General features: G+C 33.1%; 1 protein-coding gene across 5 annotated transcripts in view; it reads right to left on the reverse strand.

The window, feature by feature from the left end:
• Window positions 1-20,169, reverse strand: part of LOC106054792 (nck-associated protein 1-like) — a 51,011-nt gene extending 30,842 nt beyond the window's left edge. Inside the window, exons 1-16 of one of the 5 annotated variants that reach the window (XM_056044811.1) lie at window positions 20,079-20,169; window positions 15,860-16,078; window positions 14,180-14,287; window positions 13,765-13,851; window positions 13,170-13,226; window positions 9,149-9,291; window positions 8,500-8,590; window positions 5,934-6,071; window positions 5,058-5,106; window positions 4,707-4,857; window positions 4,131-4,187; window positions 3,884-3,980; window positions 3,476-3,600; window positions 3,235-3,275; window positions 2,766-2,857; window positions 2,224-2,368 (exon numbers count right to left, since the gene is read on the reverse strand). In XM_056044811.1, the coding sequence (XP_055900786.1) occupies window positions 2,224-2,368; window positions 2,766-2,857; window positions 3,235-3,275; window positions 3,476-3,600; window positions 3,884-3,980; window positions 4,131-4,187; window positions 4,707-4,857; window positions 5,058-5,106; window positions 5,934-6,071; window positions 8,500-8,590; window positions 9,149-9,291; window positions 13,170-13,226; window positions 13,765-13,851; window positions 14,180-14,287; window positions 15,860-15,961 (1,483 nt within the window). In that variant the 5' untranslated portion in view covers window positions 15,962-16,078; window positions 20,079-20,169. Of the gene's footprint in view, window positions 1-2,223; window positions 2,369-2,765; window positions 2,858-3,234; window positions 3,276-3,475; window positions 3,601-3,883; window positions 3,981-4,130; window positions 4,188-4,706; window positions 4,858-5,057; window positions 5,107-5,933; window positions 6,072-8,499; window positions 8,591-9,148; window positions 9,292-13,169; window positions 13,227-13,764; window positions 13,852-14,179; window positions 14,288-15,859; window positions 16,079-19,921 lie in introns of all 5 variants that reach the window. The other 4 variants (XM_056044810.1, XM_056044812.1, XM_056044809.1 and 1 more) reach the window with 4 other exon arrangements.
• Window positions 20,170-21,099: the final 930 nt, after the last annotated feature.

Genomic DNA, 21,099 nt, shown 5'->3' on the forward strand with positions numbered 1-21,099 from the left:
TATGATAGTGAAAAGTTGCTATATGTTGTTTATTTTTACCAGAACTAAATTTTTCTTTGGCATCCTACAATGAAATGGCCAGATTATAATGCCCCAGCTTTTTGCAACTGAGCCTTCCATTGCAAACACATTCTTTTAAGATGCCCAACACATGCAGAAATGACTTTGCCCTGTCAGTTGTAGCTCAAGAGAATGAAATACCATGCTATGTCTCCAATCAACACAAAAGCTGTCACTCTCAAAAAAGACAATACACACTCTGTACATTCTTTGGCTTTTAAGTTCTAGATCTAAGTCCTCTTCTTCAAAGAAACAGACATTCACTCTGTACATTCTTTGGCTTTTAAGTTCTAGATCTAAGTCCTCTTCTTCAAAGAAACAGACATTCACTCTGTACATTCTTTGGCTTTTAAGTTCTAGATCTAAGTCCTCTTCTTCAAAGAAACAGACATTCACTCTGTACATTCTTTGGCTTTTAAGTTCAAGATCTAAGTCCTTTTCTTCAAAGAAACAGACATTCACTCTGTACATTCTTTGGCTTTTAAGTTCTAGATCTAAGTCCTCTTCTTCAAAGAAACAGACATTCACTCTGTACATTCTTTGGCTTTTAAGTTCTAGATCTAAGTCCTCTTCTTCAAAGAAACAGACATTCACTTTGTACATTCTTTGGCTTTTAAGTTCTAGATCTAAGTCCTCTTCTTCAAAGAAACAGACATTCACTCTGTACATTCTTTGGCTTTTAAGTTCTAGATCTAAGTCCTCTTCTTCAAAGAAACAGACATTCACTCTGTACATTCTTTGGCTTTTAAGTTCTAGATCTAAGTCCTCTTCTTCAAAGAAACAGACATTCACTCTGTACATTCTTTGGCTTTTAAGTTCAAGATCTAAGTCCTCTTCTTCAAAGAAACAGACATTCACTCTGTACATTCTTTGGCTTTTAAGTTCTAGATCTAAGTCCTCTTCTTCAAAGAAACAGACATTCACTCTGTACATTCTTTGGCTTTTAAGTTCTAGATCTAAGTCCTCTTCTTCAAAGAAACAGACATTCACTCTGTACATTCTTTGGCTTTTAAGTTCTAGATCTAAGTCCTCTTCTTCAAAGAAACAGACATTCACTCTGTACATTCTTTGGCTTTTAAGTTCTAGATCTAAGTCCTCTTCTTCAAAGAAACAGACATTCACTCTGTACATTCTTTGGCTTTTAAGTTCTAGATCTAAGTCCTCTTCTTCAAAGAAACAGACATTCACTCTGTACATTCTTTGGCTTTTAAGTTCTAGATCTAAGTCCTCTTCTTCAAAGAAACAGACATTCACTCCATACATTCTTTGGCTTTTAAGTTCTAGATCTAAGTCATCTTCTTCAAAGAAACAGACATTCACTCTGTACATTCTTTGGCTTTTAAGTTCAAGATCTAAGTCATCTTCTTTAAAGAAACAAACATTCACATTTAACATATACTTCACACACTCCACTTACATACACTTAGAAACTAATAGTGCTAGCCAATGTTTTTTGAAAAATAGGAAATATCAATGTCCTTTTATAAAGTGTTATCATTACTTTTATCCTGTTAAGAATGAGATTTCTTTCAATGTAACTATTCAATATTAATGAATCCATTTTTATTACTGGCATGCAAATTTTAAAAAATTAAATATTGTTCATTCATAAATAAAAATAGTTATATTATGACAATGATTAAAAATGTGCATTGAAATTGAAGATTTGAAAAAAAAAATGAATAAAAAAACATTAATTTTAGTTGGCAGATTTCAGGATATGATTGAAGGGTGAAATTTCATATTTTTGTATAGCCCTTGTGCGGGAGAATTATTGAGTAAGAACTTTGTATTTTATTTATATAAAGTACGGAATCTCTAGACATTTCAAAATCACTTTTCTTAAATCACTGAAGAAGAAATGCATTTTAAATGAGTAAGGCAGAGAATATAATTCATACAATAATACTTGAATACAGGAATGTAAATAAACACAGAGATTACCTTCACAAACAGCTTCAAAAGGAAACTATTCAATAAAAAAAGGGGACTAAGTCAATAAAGAAAGTGGAACAAATGTTCTTGCAGGACAGATAAGGAAAGAGATTAGTGGGTTAGTATAATTTGGGGAACTAAAAACTACTGTAATGTTATGAGATAATAGTTGGGTCTATGTTCAATTTGAGGTGTTTGATTTTATGGATAAAATAGAAACTTTCCTACCTGCTATGTCTTGAAGCCCAGAAAGACTTTCAACAAATGAATTCAACAAGACTAACTCATCTGGTGGGCAAAGTGAGATTGTCTGTTTCATACAATAATACAAGAAATGAGCAGTGTCATTCTTTATGGTCATGTCTGTCAGTAGCTAGAGACAGGGGAAGTAAGCTGGTGATCAATGGGATTGAGACATAATATTCTAACTAATTACAGGCAGCACAATCATAATCAGAGAGGACTGTTCAACTTCTTTTTATTTACTGACAGAGACTTGAATATGTGCCACAGTGATAGAATTTAAAAATGCTAGTTTTATGACTATGAAGTTAGAATCCAAGAAAAGACTTTATGACATTCATATCATGTTAAGATGTAGCGGGTATCTGATATTTTTTTTTAACAAAGTAAAGGTGATTAGTTATTATGCTACCAACATTTCACCCACAATTATTTAAGGACACAAAAACAAATACTCTTTCAACTGCTTCATACAAGGAAATGTATTTAATGATTATAATAGCACTATGCCATTTCTTAGTACTTACTGACATGAGCTGTTGAAGCAGAACAGAATCATATCCAGATAAATATTGGCTGTAATAGGACTGTACCACTTCCTTGTACTTCTTCACCAGAACTGATGAAATTTTAAAATCAAATTTATAACCCAAAGTTTACAATTGAATACAATGTAGGGTAAATCATAAACACTGTTTTTGAAAACAGGAATTAATTATTTTAGTTATAAAGAGGAGGCCAAAACAAGTAAAAAATGCAAACAGGGATGTCCTTGTATAATATGGCACTGCATTTTTATAGAGGATCTTAAGGCAGTGGAGACCAGTTGGGAATAGGCTTCAAACATTGCTGGCAACCAATGTCTGTAGAGACAGCTTGTCACCCAATGCAACAAATGGCTTAGGAGGATCTAAGTAATTAAGTTACTAAATAATATATATCTTCAAACTTAAAAAATATACATATTGTTTAATGCATGAGATATAACCTTATTACCTTTGATATCCTCCATGTAAAATATTAACTCAGGCAGTTGTCTGAAAATAAATGCAGATTGCCAATTAAATGTGATGTGTGATTATAAATGTAAAATACATGAGAACTAATATAAATGTGACATACTACAAAAGACGCCAACTATAAATGTGACATACTACAAAAGACGCCAACTATAAATGTGACATACTACAAAAGACGCCAACTATAAATGTGACATACTACCAAAAATGACAATCACCTGTCAGTAAAATCATCTGGAGATATTTTCATGTTTTGTTTTTTCAACGTTGACAAGTGAATATGCCTAAGCAGCCATAGGATCTCATCTCTAGCCAATGAAAGGCCTTGAAAAACATATAATGCCTGGCAGAGATATATTCAGTAATGAAAAAAGTGTGGAATCAAGAGTCAAAACAAAAACTCCAATGATATGACCTGAAAAAACCTACATACATGAAACATGAATATATTGCTTTTGATAGAATGATTGCAAGCATTTTATTAACAAAATATCTTTGGTTACTCAAAAAATTACATGTCATGAACTAAATGAATCCTATAATTAGACCACTGTTTGTTTAATATTAATTACTATATATTAAAACAAATAGATTTATGAAAACAGTTAAGTCATGTTAAATATTACCTTGGGCCCTAGTAATCCAGGGTGTTCTGCAAAGGCTAGTGACAAATCTCTTAAAGAATTTCTCAGAAACTTGCGTCTTTCTTTGTGAAAAATTGCTCTATTGTATAAGAAATTTTTTTTTTTTTAAATAATTTTGTTCAAGTAATAATAAAAAAGGAATTAAGTTTTTTAGTGCAATTAAAAAAAACAATTGCATTTTAGCATCCTATTTCTAAAAAGACTAAAGCTTTGGAATTTCTCTACTTACGAATTTTGTAAAGAATAAATCTGGAACTCTTTTACCTCTGAAGCTCTTTTGTTTTGTCTGGCAAATAGAAAAATTAAAGCTTTTATTCATTCAAATCTCAAGTTAATTGTTTCAAGATAGAATCATGAGAAATTACATGACTTCAGATTTCCAGAGTTGAAATCACTGAACAAATATTGTTATAATAAATGTCATTCATTTTTGTGTCATTGAAAGGGAGTTAATTGGGACTGATAGGGAGGTTCATTATAATTAACATGGAAATATCATTGGTAATTAATTTAGCTTTAAATATTGACTAGGGATTTATAAAAAAAATATATATGTGTTTTCCTATTGTAATAAAATGTATATAATGAATTATAGACGGTACAACACCAAAAATATATATTTTTGCTTATCTGATGCAAGTGTAAACTATAATATGGTGACTATCACTTTCCTTGGATGTCATTGTGAATGAGAGGCACCTGACATCACAGTGGTTTCTACAAAGTGACTAACAGATTCAAGTTACAGCATGTACTATTTCAACAAATCTCAAGCTAAATGTTGACACAGAATGAGACCTCTCACCCTTTCATATTCTCAAAGAAGTTTATAATATCACTGTAGAGCAGCATATCTGTTCGATATAGTGTGAAGCATAAGTTGGACTGTAGTGCAAGTTTCCATAGTTCTACTGCTGAGGGGTCAGACAGACCTTGATTACATACAAGAAAACCAACTGCAAGTAAAAAGTACAATGCATCTGAGAATTTGTCAATTTGAAAAAAATATGTTACTCTGTTTGAAATTCCTATAAAGGTAATACTACAATTAATACTATATGACAAAACTCTTGTTTTTTAAAGTCAAAAATTATTTTATTCTTATGATAAAACTGAATTTGTATATGCGAGCAAAAAAAACAAATAATTAACTTACATACAATCCATCTTTCCATCGTCTCTAAAGACAAATACTCACACTGAATCTATTGAATATGAAATTATATTATTAGGTCTTACATATTTCATTACAAAATAAAAGAACAAAACAAGAAAATATAAAAAATACTTTAAAAAAAAACAAAGCTTATATTAGGCTTAGTTGTATTAATTAGTTTCAACCAGTCATGTAATTAAATTTGTAATACATCAAGACTAACAATAATAAATCTATGTGATGAGAAATATTTTTACCAATTGTTTTAGTTTAGCACTATTTCATGCTTTTGGCATTTTCAATAAGCTATGATCCTTTCACATGCCGGGACAAGTTGGGAAAGGGGTGGGAGGATAAAGAAGGAGGTATCTGGGTAAATATTACACTGATCGCTTTCTAAATGCCTTTATAAAATTTTTTTAAAAGTTGAACATCCTTGATTCAAACTTGAGGGCTCTAGCCTCCTCAGACATTCTCAAGTCAACACACTAACCACTGTGCCAGAGAAGTGCTTATGAAAATAGAAGGTTTTATAGTAATCTATTGTTAGTTTCAAATTGAAAGCAAAGTATAAAGGGACTAATTCAATGCATACTATCACATCAGTCAAGTACAATTTCTTTCTATTGTTTGACACCAAACAAAATAATAAATTACCAATAGTTATTTAACTAATTGGTTAATTTTTTATTTTTTTATTCTTGTTTTGTCAGGTAAAAGAAATAAGTGTGCAAAATTTTAGCTTGATCAAGATTAGGTGTGGGAGAAATCAAACATTTGACTAGACAGACAGACTGTATAGTTATGTTTCTGTAATCCGTCTTTACTTTACTTTTAATATGTCTTGTACAAAGATGATTTATAACTCTTTCTTACCATTTCAGTGGAAGGTATGTTTGCCATCTTGGAAGAATCATAAAAAATAGCTAGCACTTGGTATGTCCTCAGTTCTTCAGCAGACAAATTTCTTGTGGTATATATTTTATGTAATGATTTCAGAGCTGGTATTACATGCTAAAAATACAAAATTCAAATTTCAGAAATAAGATTGACTTTTAACCACACAAGCCAGTTTGATTTGCTTGAAGAGAGTGAAAGTCAGATTATTTATTTTTTTTAAGAATCACAGTCACTTAATCTCTGGACACTTAATTCTGGTGTCAAAAGTATTGTCTTCAAATACATAAAATAATCTAAAAATAAATGCTGCTTGTTGATATTTTTACCTAATCATACATTGTAAAGCTTTTCCCTCTGTTCAATCTAAAATGTAGCCCTTGAAGCGGATAGGACTAGGAAAGAAAAGGTGTAGGAAGGGGGGGGGTCCTTATTTTGGTGCTTCTACTCAGCCATCCCACTCCTCTGTAAACCAAAAGAGTATTGTGATTAAATTAAACATGAAGCAGGTTAACAACAGCTTGAGAAATCCAAGGGTTTTTAATAAATATAAAATGTAAGAAGGGGCAGAACTTGGTTATGAAGTTGAACTTACATGGAACAACAAGAGATTATAAAAAAAAAGTGATAACTAATTCTTTAAGGATCCTCTTTCTTTATAAGTCAGTTGCTCTTTCTTATCCCCACCAGTCAATTTCTTCTTTATCTATGATCATTACCTTACTTGTCTTATTAATTCATAAACACTTTAAATCAGTATTGATATTAATAGATATTGAAATAATGTTGAAATTTTGAATACAAGTGTATATTTTAATATTTCTAAAATGTTCAATAATATAATGAAAATATTTAAATGTCATACTTATTATCATGTTTAAATGAAATTATTATTTGATATCAAATTAAATTCTTGATAATTTCGCAATTTTTTTTAACCCCCAGGAGAATAGTATAGGGGATTATATGACAAGGAGATGAAATGACTGGGGATTACAAGATTTATTGAGCAGACACTATTTAACTAGAAACGATGATGACAATATATTTATTAGAAACAGTAAATGTGAATAGTTTTAAAAAAGGATTAAAATAAAGAGTCTAATGCAAACATTTGGTTTCAATTTCTAATACAAACTGTTTCTAATTAATATAGCGTGAGAATGACAAATTGAGTAACAAGGTTTTATTTTAAAATTTCATATTTATAGTTTCAGTGGAATAGAAATATATTTCTAACTTGTTAGCCAAATTGTATGTAGTTTTTCAGTTTTTAATTTGTATTTCACCCTTTATAATCTCACTGTTTCTAACTTAACTATATTATAAACTGTTTGGGGTCTATGGGATGGAATATATAAAGCGTATATGTTTCTATGGTTGATGATTAAAGAGGTTGTCATGTGACCAGCATAACAATCAACTGCCTTTACTTTCACTTACTATTGTCAGTTGCAGCCTTTTCGTTAATAAAAAAATCTGCATTTCTAATATATTATTTTGTAAATTTAAAAGTTTCTATTAACAAACCTTATAATATTAAAAGAATTTCACATGTTGGGTACAAACATCAATTTAAATTTTTAAGATAATTTATAGAAACTTTGAAAGTAAAGATATAAATATAATATGGACGAACTTGTGAACAAACTGACTCTCTAAAGCAGGGGAAAAAAAACAACTATGTATAAATACATATATACATTATTTTTAGTAAAGTTAATTTTTAGATTTTTATTTCCAAAATCTTAAATAATAATCAAGGGTTAAATCAACACAGAAATCAATATGATGCAACAATTAACAAAAAAGCAAAGGATTAAACCAACAAGGTAAATGAGTCAAGTCAAAGAAACAATGAAATATTCAAAGGTAAAAACAACAGGGAAATTCATCAAGAAGTAGAAATAAAACATAACAAGATTAAAGAAACACAAACTCAAAAGAAGATGCAAACACACAATTCAAATGTACTCCTTAGTACCAAGTTTCACAACATCGAACCAACACTGTATCACATTTACCATTGATCAGAATTCCAGAAACTGTTAGAAAGCTAAAAGAAAAGGCAGCCAAAAAAAATGTATATTTTCATATCTCTACAAATAAAGTATTGAGAGTTTTGAAATACAAAGTTTTGGTGTATAAATAACTTGAATTTTTAATATTAAATATATTAAATGAATAAACTACTTGTTAGCCTAACTGCCTAACTGAATGTAGTTTTTCAGCTTATACTAAATTCCGCAGATTCAGATTTTGTAAGTCTCAATGTACCAAATGTGAAATGAGAAAAAAATAATGCCTAACCAGGATATCTATATCAATTCAGAGTAGATGTATTCACTCAGGTCAGCTATATGCATTTAGCACCTTGATATATACACCTGGAATAGCTATATCCACAAAGAATGTTATGACCACCCAGAATAGCAACACCCAACCAGGGTAGGAAATACTTATTTGTTATCTAAGAACATAACTACTTTAAAGAAATTCAATACAATATATTAAACAAATATTACAGCAAATCTTTCTTGCTTACCCTTGAATGTGGAACAAATTCCTCAGTCAATTTTTTTAAAGGTGCTTCATAATCAATAAGCATTTGACCAAGACGATGATAAGAAGGATCACTTCAGAAAATAAAAAAAATATTATCAAATAGTTCAACATATATTTTTAACAATAACCATACTGAGCTAAAGTTTAATATCATTTAAAGACTGTTTGACTGTTTTAAATGAAGTAAGGTATTCCTTTTGTTTGTTTTTTTACTGAAGACATAAGTTGAGATCATTGCAGTAAACTCAAAACAATGAATTCACAGTACACTGCTATAAATAATGCCTAAAATATTTGTAATTTAAGCAAAAACCCAGGTTATTTTTTTACATATATTTTTAAAAGACATAAGCACATTTAGATAGGATATTTATAGATTTATGATTTCATTAAGATGGATGCATTGAGATGCATGTAAGATGCATTAAGAAATGATATAGTGTTTCATTATGTTAATGTTTTTTCTAGTATTTGTAGGAGACAAGCTACAACCTTAACCTAATCACAAACAAGGAACAATTTATTTTTTGTATTGTAATAATACAAAAGTTACCCAAATGATAAAAGATACCTTTTTTTTATTAAATTGTTAAAGTATATGTACAACAATTATTTAAAAGAAAATGTACCTTTTGCTATTTTTCAGTTCAAATGCATTATTATAAAGGGATAAAACTGCCTTGCGATCATCAACTTGTGAAATTAGGATCATCAGAGTGATATAACTTGTCACAAGTTCAAGATAGTTTTTTGTGAGATCAAAATTCAAAACCTAAAAAATGTAATTTATCTGAGAAGCATATCACAATTAAAAATAAACTCTTGTCTTTATTACAGTCTACTGCTTATTACTATGACATTTAATCCATCTTAGCAATGAAAATATACCAAAAAAATATCTACAATGTCTAAGTACATAAAAAAAACTTAAGATAAAGAAATCTATTTAATTAAAAAGAAAAAAAAAAAGAAAGAAAGAAAACTAATCAATATAGAAATGAAAAAAAAAATCCTTACACCCAAACCCTTATTTCTAATACAAAAGTAAAGTTCCACAAAGCCAATCCCTACTAATTCCATGGTGAGGTAAAGATCTACAAACATATACCTTACCTAAAATAGACAGCTATTTACTAGTTGCACAAAATATATCATTAAATAGCCAGCACTAAATTATTTCTTACAGAAGTTAAAAAAACCTCAAATTTCACTATTAATATTGTGCATTAAATATGTGTTGACTAATAAACACAGAAATAACAAATAGAGACTTCCTCTATAGTATGAGTAGACATTTTATTACATCACATCTTGACAAGTGGTTTCAACAAACTACAAGAAACAACTACATGATTGATAAACATAATACAGCAGACCAGCAAACACTAACTTGACTTGCATAGTTACATAAACACAAAATTCATTAATAAATATGTATAAAAAAAATAATGCTTACATTAAAACATGCTAAAACATAGAAAATAATGTAGAAAAATTGAAGAGTTGGATGAGCTTAGTACGTAAAATTTAGACCAAACGTTTTGATTTTTCTACTTTATCTTAGACTTTTAAGTGCGTTTTAATATAAATGTTTAAGTATTTTATATTACACTAGCTATCTTTCAATTCTACAGAAGCTTATCTCCCCTTAGCAAAGTACATTTTCTATATAAAAACAATTAATTATGACTAATGAATCAAATAATTGGTTGATATTGACTGATTCATGTGTTGTCGTCAAGCATATGTCTGTATTCAAATTTTGATTATGATTGGATGGACGGTTCCCCGATAAAATAGCGCTGAAATAGTGCGGAAATTTTGTTTTTTCAGCCATTTTGCGAGAAATACTTAAGATATCGTAAAATATGAATGGAGCCAATATTTTTTTTTCAATATTATCCTTATTTTTCAGTCATTTTGAAGGAAACTCTTTAGATATTTGAAAATACAATTATGCAAACATTATGCAATAATTGTAATAAGCTAAAAGGAATAATTTCATAATGTTACATTTATTTATATTCCAAGTGAGAAATAAATTTGTAGACATTGGTGTGATGACAGATGAAATGCATGGTGCATCCCTCCGCTGAATTGTTTATTCATGGTCCATTGTCTTGCACTCCAATTCTAATATTCCATAATGCTAATGTAAATCTTGGAGTCACTCTGTGTTTTGTTAACGGTAACCAATATAGTTGTCCTCCGAATAGTCATACAAATTCCCTACATCTGATCAAACATCATTCAGTTCTTCAAAGGCAGTATTTACATCAGCAGGTGGAGCACAAAAGATTAAACAAACATTTGGCGAGATAAGAAAAGTGATTGCCAACTTAACTGATCCTAACACACCTACGTTTGACAATGTTGCAGCAAGAGACACCCCAGTTTGATCAAAGAGAGATGCCACAGATAATCAAGAATTCTGATTATACTATAATACACACGAGTAACACACAGGATCACCACATTTCAAAATCATATTTTTTAGCAAGTTATGTATTTTAAGCATTGGTGAAAAAGGAAAATGTGATAAAATTGTAAAGTACTCTCTTTCTCTGCAAATATGGCGAATCATTACATATATAAACTGAAGAAGATAGAGACCTAAACAAAAAATTGCAAAAATCCAAACAACATAAATTTTAAGCATTTTAAAATTATATATACCAGCTACCCTTAGTCTGTTGGGGCACCAAGCAAGATTTGTCGACTGTCTTTCTCCATTCCACCCTGTCTTTTGCCTTGTTTAAAACCTCTATCAATGGTAGGCCCGTCCATTTTTTTATGTTGTCTTCCCATCACTTTCTCTGTCTGCCTCTTCTTCTTTTTCCTCTTACTGTTCCCTGAAGGAAGGTCTTTGCAAGCCCCATGGATCTTGTAATATGGCCATATATTTTAAGCTTGCGTTTCTTTACAAGAGTTAGCAGGTAATCATGGGGTCCGATCACTGCAGTAACCCTGTCTCTAATCTCTTGGTTTGTGATGCGGTCTTTGAAAGTGATGCCTAGGATCCTTCTGTAGCATCTCAATTCCATTGCTAGGATCCTCCTCTCTAGCTCTGCAGTCAGCGTCCAAGACTCGCAAGCATATAAAAATGACCAGGGAGTGCATCAGTCTGATTTTGGTGCCGAGGGCCAAGCCCTTGTCTTTCCAAATTATTTTCAGTTTTGAAAGGGCTGCTGTGGACTGTGCTATTCAGGCCAGTAGTTCGGGTTTTGTTCCCTCATCTGAGACAATAGCTCTGAGGTATTTGAACCTGTTAATACTAGTCAGCTTTTCACCTCCAATACTGATGCTTCTTTTAACTCTTTCTCTCCTAAATGACGATGCCAACGTTGATTTGGCCCAATTAAACTGAATAGATTTTTGGATTTATAACAAACAAAAACATTATTGAAGTTTAATCATAACAGGATAGTGAAATACAAATTAGCAAAATGAATAATTCTATCTGAACGAGGAAAATAATTACGGAGAGAAAGAGTTAAAGCCCTGTTGGCTATTGGTCATAATTTGGGTTGTTTCAGCATTTATTTGCATGCCATATGCTGCGGAAGTCTTGTCAATGTGCATCACCAGGTCAGCTAGGGTTAGAAAGGGAATGAAAGAAGCAAAGAAAAAGTGGATAGAGAAGAAGTGTCAAGAAATTGAACAGGGACTTAACAGGAATGACAGTAAAAAAGCGTACCAGCTAGTGAAGGGCCTCACTACCTCAAAGCATGGAAGAAAAACACAATACAAGATAAAAACAATAGATGCTTAACTGAGGAAAAAGATGTGTTAAAAAGATGGATGGAATACTGTTCAGAGTTGTATAACTTTGAAATCTCAGGAGATACAGAGATAATAAATGTCCCGGCAGTATCCAAAATTGACGACTATCCGATTCTTCGCTTAGAAGTAGCAACAGCAGTAAAAACCCTGAAAAAGGGAAAATCGGCCGAAGTTGACAACATTCCTGGTGAACTTCTACAGGCGGGAGGAGAAACCATGATAAAAGTACTCTAAACGATATGCAACAAGATCTGGCAATCAGGAGAATGGCCCAAACCCTGGACCCAGTCACTCATCATAACCCTTCTAAAGAAAGATAATTTGCAACTCTGTCAAAACTATCGCACCATCAGCCTCATAAACCATCCAAGCAAAGTACTGTTAAAAATTATATTAAACCGGCTAAAACCGATAGCAGACAACATCATATCAGAGTATGGCACGGAGCACTCTGGGTGACAATGGAAAATTACAACATCAATAACAACATAATCAAAGTTATCCAGAACCTCTACAAGGATGCCACCAGTGCAGTGTACTTCAACAATAATGTTGGGGACTGGTTCAAAACCACAGTTGGAGTAAGACAAGGCTGCCTACTTTCACCAACACTCTTCAATATCTTCCTTGAAAGGATAATGGAAGATGCTCTCGAGGGCTATGATAGTACTGTTAGCATTGGAGGAAGAAGAATCACTAACTTGCGCTTCGCAGATGACATTGATGGCCTAGCAGGGACAGAAGAAGAACTAGCTGACCTGGTGAAAATTATATATATATATATATATATATATATATATATATATATAGCTAATCCACAAAATTTACTAACAATGTAGCAGTTCCACAAACACAAATCCAACTTACAATATCAAAATGAAATTGAAGAGCATCTATTGTTGTCAGCAGTTCAACTATTTGGTCCTGAAACAAATATCACAAGTAAGTACCTAATAAACAATGAGAAGTGGGCATATTGTGTGCTCTCTAGCTTACTTACTCTGCCTTTTCTAACAATGCTAATCTTGGTCAAGGTAGATGTTATAGGTTACATGTCATGTTTGTGCATATTTTCTAGCATTGATCTAAAGTAACGTTAAAAAGTTAAGTTTTATATTCTGGTTTGATCTGTAAAATTTTACTTTTTAAACCCTAATGCTTTGATTTTTTAATAAGTTTGTCAAAGGGGGGGGGGGGAGGATTCCTTAACTTTTCATTTATTAAAACAACCAGGTTCTATGAGTTTTTAGCTTGAGTTTACCATGAATATGAAAAGTAGTTTTTAATTAATTTTTTTTTTTTGTTACTCGTAATAATTGCAATTTTTCTGATTTGATTACCATTTCTGTAATTTATCTAAATCTCTGGAAAATTTCAGAAACAATTTTTAAGTTTATACACACAACAGAAGCAACTTAAAGTTTGAGGATTTAATGCATTTTGACACTTTAATGAAAATTACCTTTAGTGTTAAAATTTCCACAAATGTCAAATAAAATAGTGAAAGAGCTTGTAAAATGTCTTCCTTCTTTTGATTTACAACAGTCAGCTTTAAAAAAAAAAAAACTGATTAACTGAAATGTTAATTTTTTAAAAATATGTAATTAAAACAAAATGTTTTTTTTTAATTGCATATAATCATATTAAAGAAAATACAATTTATACTTTTATGTGCATGAATGGTTAAATGTATGTAACTATGACATAACATTATTTAATGTAGCAAAGAACTAATAAAAACAACAACTTTCAATTGTCATTAAATAACAGAGATAACATAGAAACAAAAAGAAATATTTTTTTTCTATACTATCAAAGTAAAGTAAATGATTATCACAATAAATTCAAATCTGTTTTTCTCTATACAACCAACAAACCTGACTTGCTTTACTGTCATAGAGAGGGAATTTTTTGAGATAAACTTTCTCTATTGCAGCTTGAATGGCTTTGTCTTTCAATATTTCTGGTCTGAATTCTGCTAAGACCTTCAAAGAAAGATTTATAAAATCATTCATTTTTTACAAAGTTTATATCAACTCAATCAATAAAAAAATTAACCAATTAGTTAATTAACTATTGGTAATTAATTATCATGTTTGGTATCTCTAGCAAGTGAAAGAAATTGTACTTGACTGAGGTGGTGGTATAAGCTGAATGAGTCAGCACTTTAAAGTAACTTTGAAACAAACTATAGATAACTATACAATCTTCAACATCTCACTAGCAGAGTGGGTAGAATGTCGGCTTAAGGAGGCTTAAGTCATGAGTTTGTTTCCGACCCCCCCCCCCCTTTTTTTTTTTATAAATGCTTGGAAAAAATGATTATGGTAAAATTCACCCAGATATTCCTTTCTTTTTGAGAAAGCTAAAAGCATGAAATAGTGCTAAACAAAAACAATTTGTAAAAATATTTCTAATCCCACAGCTTTATTGTTGTTGGTCTAGATCTATATATATATGGCTCCTTTTGTCTTGAAAGGCAATGGATGCGCCCAAATGAGTCACTGGTTTTGGCTTAATCTTGAGACGGGGCAGAATCTGGTGTGGCTAATCAAGCCAATTCTAGAACGGCAGACTTTGCCACAATTCGTACATGTGTATGCCTCTGATTTAGGGCTAGCAGACAGGGCAGCTTTCTTTTTTTCCCTCTTGATTAAAGCCTCTTCAATTCTTTTGTTCTCAGCAAGGGTTGTTCCAGCACGCACAGTCTGTCTCCATGCACTCCGGTCTTTGGCTATGTTTTCCCACATACTTTCGCTGATGCCTGAGGCTCTCATGTCTCGCTTGCAGACATCTCTATATGTTAGTCTTGGGCGGCCCTTGGGTCTGACTCCTTCCACAAGCTCAGCATATAAGATATCTTTCGGGATTCTGCCATCTGGCATGCGGGTGACATGTCCGAGCCAGCGTAATCTTCTTTGTGTCAGGAGAGCATACATGCTGTTCATATTGGCCAATCTCAAAACTTCCTGATTGGAGACATGGTCCCTCCAAGAGATGCCCATTATGCGTCTCAGGCAGCGCAAGTGGAAACTATTCAATCTGTGCTCTTGGTACATGTATGTTGACCAGCTTTCACTGCCATAAAGGAGAGTGCTCACAACACAGGCATTGTAGATTAGGATTTTGGTCGCTGTGGTCAATTTACCATTTTCCCAGACGCGCTTGGAGAGTTTTGCCAATGCTGTGGTAGCTTTTCCTATCCTTGTTGTTGGTCTAGATCTATTACAAAGTTAATTACATGACTAATCCAAACTAATAGATACAACTACACCTCGTATAAGCTTTGTTTTTAAATAAAGAAACCATTTTTCTTGACATTTCATTGAATTTAACAGTAAAGTATTCCATGAATGTTTTTTCAACTAACTGTTCAAGCATAGATAAATAAGTATATCTATGCAATGTTTTTGAGAATCCTCATCTTTCATATTAAGATTAGAATGTTAGAATTTCAGTACACATATTAAATAAATCAAATAGCCTATAGACATGTATCTTCTTCTCTAGCTTTAGCCAAAACAATGCCAAGAATAAAAGTATTTCTAAAATGTTACCCTTTTAATATTGTAGATCCTGACCAACATTCCAACTGCATGTTCATTCAGAATGATAAGTTTTTCTGCCAAACGTTGCTGCATCTGTAAGTTCTGAGCCATGTTGGAAAACAAGTTTCAGCTATAGATCTTTTATTTGTTCTAAGACTTCTGATTTACATCCTTCTGTTTCACCAAGTGAGATGTTTCAAATAGTCTTGTATTGTTTCAGATGCACCCCTAATCAAACATTTATCATTTATTTCAATACAATAACTAAGGTAAGAATGTATACAAAATATTTTCGCTTTCATTTGAAGTGTTATCATACATCCTTTAATGTAAGATGTGTTTTTATATGATCTAGGTGGAATCCCATATACTATGCCTATCCTAAATGTTTTTGTTCATCTATCAACAAAGCCTTGCACATATAACCTGCATTGTCTAGGCAGATAATAATCATTAAGTTTAGTGTCAAAAAGTGATGTAACAACAAAAAATATATAATACATCTAGTTAAGAGTATACAAATTTTAAACTAAGCAGACTCTAGACTGACAGCCTAGTCCCTAGGTGGCCAGCCTTTTACTTCTGTGCGCCTATTTTTCTCAGTTCTAATTTGGATGTGCAACATAAATTGTTACCCCCTTTCAGTCCATAAAAGTATTTGATAATTTTAATTTATTATTTGTAGATGTACAACTAATAATATAAACAAACTTTCTAATTCTATATGAACACTGTTAGCATAGCAACACTATCTTTAATGCTATTTTGACTTTGCTTTATTTTTACCAAATCTGTTAAGAAATTACAAAATAAAAAAAAAAAAGGTCACTAATATAATTTATATATGCTATAAATTAAATTCTTATATCGAGTCGCACCAACCCCTATTCTTTAATGCCAAATGCAATCATTAGCAGAAATGATAAAAAGGAGCGAGGATTAACATTTTCACTTTACCGCCCTTTCCCCTCTTCAGAGGAAAACATGACATTTTAAAACAGAATAGTCAAATATGGCGACAGAGTTTATGTAATTGCACACAAATTTATCTTAGTTATTTCAAGAAAGACTTTGTTTTGGAAAATTTAGAATTCATACAAAATTTTTCATTATAAGAGTAACAATTGAGATGAGTTCTGAACCCAAATATTATTTTCCTAGTCACCTTTTTCCAACCGTTACTCATACTGATATTTTTCTATTGTATAAAAATTTTTTAAGACTATAACTCCCAATATATGCTTGAATCCTAAAAATGCAAAAAATTTAGAGTAGAATCTAAATTGCCCACTTTCTTCTCCCACTTCTGAAATTTTTTGTTAAGAGCTTTGAATTATAGTTTTATAACAAAACAAAGTTACAAACATGCCTATTGAACAAAATGTATCATTTACAAATGAGCTTTTTTTAAAAGTCTTAATCTAAATATGTGGGGTATCTTATCTTTTCAAGGAACAAATCGGTTATATTTGCAATGTAGTAAGGGCCTGTAAAGTCATATTAGAATATTTTTCAGTAAAACATTTTCAAAAGGTCCTTTTTGAATAGGATGAATAATGAGCTGTAGATGTTAGGAGAATGCGTTTTTGCAGAGAAGACGCTCTTGGCGTCTGGGCTTTACCCGGAACCCATTGGGAGAGCTTACAGCACTCCCCCAGACCTTCTAGCTGTCAATAATAATAATAAGGCTTGTCTTTGAGTCCGAAGATTAGTGAGGAATACAGTATTTTCTGTGGCTGTGCAGCCCCAGCTGTGACCTACATATTTTGCCACATCCAGGGCAAGCATAACCATTGTCCACAGGTGGTGGATTTAGATTTTCTTTTCGTCGTCTGCGTTTGTCCTCGGCAGCAGATTTTCTTTTGGTCTCAAATGTGTATCCCGCGGCCTTCACGAGTGACCTCCAGCTGTGTTGTTCTGACACCGCATGCGGCCAGGTGCTCTCTTCTATGTCAGCCAAGGAAAGTTGATGCCTAAGCTGGTCTTGGAAGCGTTTCCGTGTGGCACCTCTATTACGCCGACCACCTTTTAGCTCACCAGAAAAGACTGCCTTTGGCCTACGTTCGTCTCCCATACGGGATACGTGCCCTGCCCAGCGTAGCTGTCGAACCATAAGAAGTCCCTCTATACTGTCCATACCAGCGTTCGCAAGGACATCGCGGTTTGTAGTGCAGTCCTGCCACTGTATGTCCATGATGGAGCGCAAGCATCTTTGGTGAAAGCGCTCAAGAAGTCTTAATTGTTTTTTATATAGTGTCCATGTCCATATAGAAGGGTTGAGAGAACCACCGCTTGGTAGACATTGATTTTAGTAGGCAGGAGGAGCGATTTGTTCTTCCAAACTCTCGCCTGAAGGCGTCCAAAGGCACTACTAGCCCTGGCCAGACGGTTATCAACTTCCCTTGAAAGTGAGGTGTCATTTGACACTATACTACCTAGATATGTGAAGTGGTCTACCATTTTAAGGGGCTGTTTGTTTACTGTGATCCTTGGGGCTGAGTATGTTTCATTGGGTGACTTCTGGAACATGACTTTTGTTTTCCCGAGGTTTATAGATAGACCGAAAGAGGCGGCAGCATATGAGAATTCGTTTACCGCGTTCTGGAGGTCATGTTCATTGTGGGCTAGCTGGGCGCAATCATCGGCATAGAGAAGCTCCATTATGACCATCTCCTTTGTTCTTGTATGGGATAGTACATGCCGGAGATTGAACACATTGCCGTCAGAACGAAACCGGATGTAGATGCCTTCAAGCTATCGCTGCCTCATTTGACCCAGCATTACGCCAAAGAAGATAGCGAATAGAGTAGGGGCAAATACACAGCCCTGCTTCACACCATCAGCGATCAGAAAGGGCACCATTGTGTCTGATCTGGCCTCTTTGTCCCACGTGAAACTGCTTGAGAATGGATAGGAACGTAGGTGGGCATCCCAGCCTAGCCAAAATCCTCCACAAACCATCGCGACTGACCGTGTTGAAAGCCTTGGTGAGGTCCACAAAGGCAGCATACAGGTTTAGGTTCTGCTCTTTGCATTTTTCTTGTAGTTGTCACAGAACAAATATCATGTCAGATGTACCTCTACCGGCTCTGAAACCACATTGGCTTTCAGATAAGTCCTCGTCCACTAAAGACTGGTTTAGTCGGTAGAGCAACACTCGAGCAAAGATCTTTCCTGCTACTGACAGAAGTGTAATGCCTCGATAGTTGGAGCAGTTAGACTTGTCACCCTTTTTGTATAGGGATATGATTACGGAATCTCGAAGTTCAGGTGGGACCACGCACTTCTCCCAGCATAGAGCGAACAAGTCTGTTAGCCTCTCAGTCAGGGCGACACCACCCATTTTAAATATTTCAGCGGGAAGTCCATCAGAGCCAGGTGCCTTGTGCTTTTTCAGTCTAGATATTGCTGTCTCAATTTCTTCAGATGTCGGTCAGTCGAGCTCCTCTCTTATAGTTTTCTGAGGGACATTTGCCAGCGATTTCTCCGATACGTGCCTTTTATCACCGAACAGCATACTGTAGTGTTCTGTCCAGCGATTTAGTATGTCCGCCTTGCTGGTAAATAGTGTAGAACCATCTAAGCGGTGCTGTACACAAGCACACACACATATATATATGTTGTACGCGCATTTATGCTTATGGTTAGGGTTTACTATGCGTTAGGGTTAGGGTTTGCAAAAAAATCCCCCCTCCCAGTGTCCCCAAAACACCCCAATAGAAAGAAAACTATGGAGAGCTCCCTGATTTGGAAACCACTGCACAGTTCATCTCATATATTCATATTGGTCTAATCATCTGAAAGCTCCAACATAAAAATGAGAACGAAGAAGTCTAAAAAGTAAAATATACTAACTAGTATTTTTTATAGTACTGGTAATATAAAATATATATTATATAGATCTATTCTATAATCTATATATAATCATGATATATATTATATTTAGATCTAGTATAATCTATACTGACTATACCTTTAAATAACTTTAATTAAATTAAATATAATTATATTATATAATAGACTAAATACATAATAATAAATAATAAAAATAAATAAGAATTATCAAGATACCGTAACCATATCACATATCAAAATCTAGAAATATCAATCATCCGATTCAATGGAATGGAATAAGACTAAGGACTATATTATAAGGACATAGATTGACATAGAACTAGATTTAATAGAGAATCATTCTAGATTTAGACTAGATCTAGACTAGGCCTACGTCTAGAAGTAGAATCTAGATTTAGATCTAGTAGCGCTAAACCAGGAAATATTATTGTTGGGAAAACATTAGATTTAGAGTGTGATTAGAAATGTGACCTTTGACATAATTTAAGTATTAAAAGGGCATCACTGAACTATATTAGTATTATTAGATATATATCCCATAGATCTTAGGTAAACGTGTACCATTGTATTTGTTAAAAACGAAATGCACACATTTGGAGTGGACAAAAAGTGGAACCTTCTGGGCTTGACATCACTGGCGGATCCGGGGGGGGGGGGGGGGGACGAATTATAGTATAGAATTCACACAATTTGTATGCGAATTTATTACTTATGTTAATAATATATACTAATTATTTATATTTCAACCTATTTTTAGATTATTTCGCCCCCCCCCCTTTCTAGTATTTTGGCCGATTTGGTAGGGTCGGGAGGGGGCGATGGCATCAATCCGGCCCCCCCCCACCCACCATAAACTTTCGAGTGGGGGGGGGCGGTCCTATTTATTTGTAGAAATCACAGTTTGCTAACAGAATCAATTAAATATCTATATGATTAAAACTTGTTATTGGTATTTTAACCGGTCTTTATATAATTTCGTTCACCTGTTGGCCGATTGGAAGGGGAAGAGAAAATACCTCCACCGCCCTTCCCATCTAAACCCTTTGAGTGGGGGGGGCGGTCCCATTTTATGGAGAAATCATAGTATGTGAACAAAATTAGTCGAATATCTATATAATATAAACAGGTGGAAGTGCGATACATGCAATCCCCTTCCCCCCATCGGAAAAATCAATACTTTTTCTTTTTGTATTATAGTAAGAAATTACAAAATTAAAAAAATCTGTCACTAATAAAATTTATATATGCTATAAAGTAAATTTTTATATCGAGTCGCCCAACCCCTATTCTTTAATGCAAAATGTAATCAATAGCAGAAATTATAAAAAGGAGCGAGAATTAATAGTTTTCATTTTACCGCCCTTGCCCTTTCCAGACAGAGTTTGTGTAATTTG

This window comes from Biomphalaria glabrata, chromosome 10, assembly GCF_947242115.1.
Source record: "Biomphalaria glabrata chromosome 10, xgBioGlab47.1, whole genome shotgun sequence".
Taxonomy (NCBI): domain Eukaryota; kingdom Metazoa; phylum Mollusca; class Gastropoda; family Planorbidae; genus Biomphalaria; species Biomphalaria glabrata.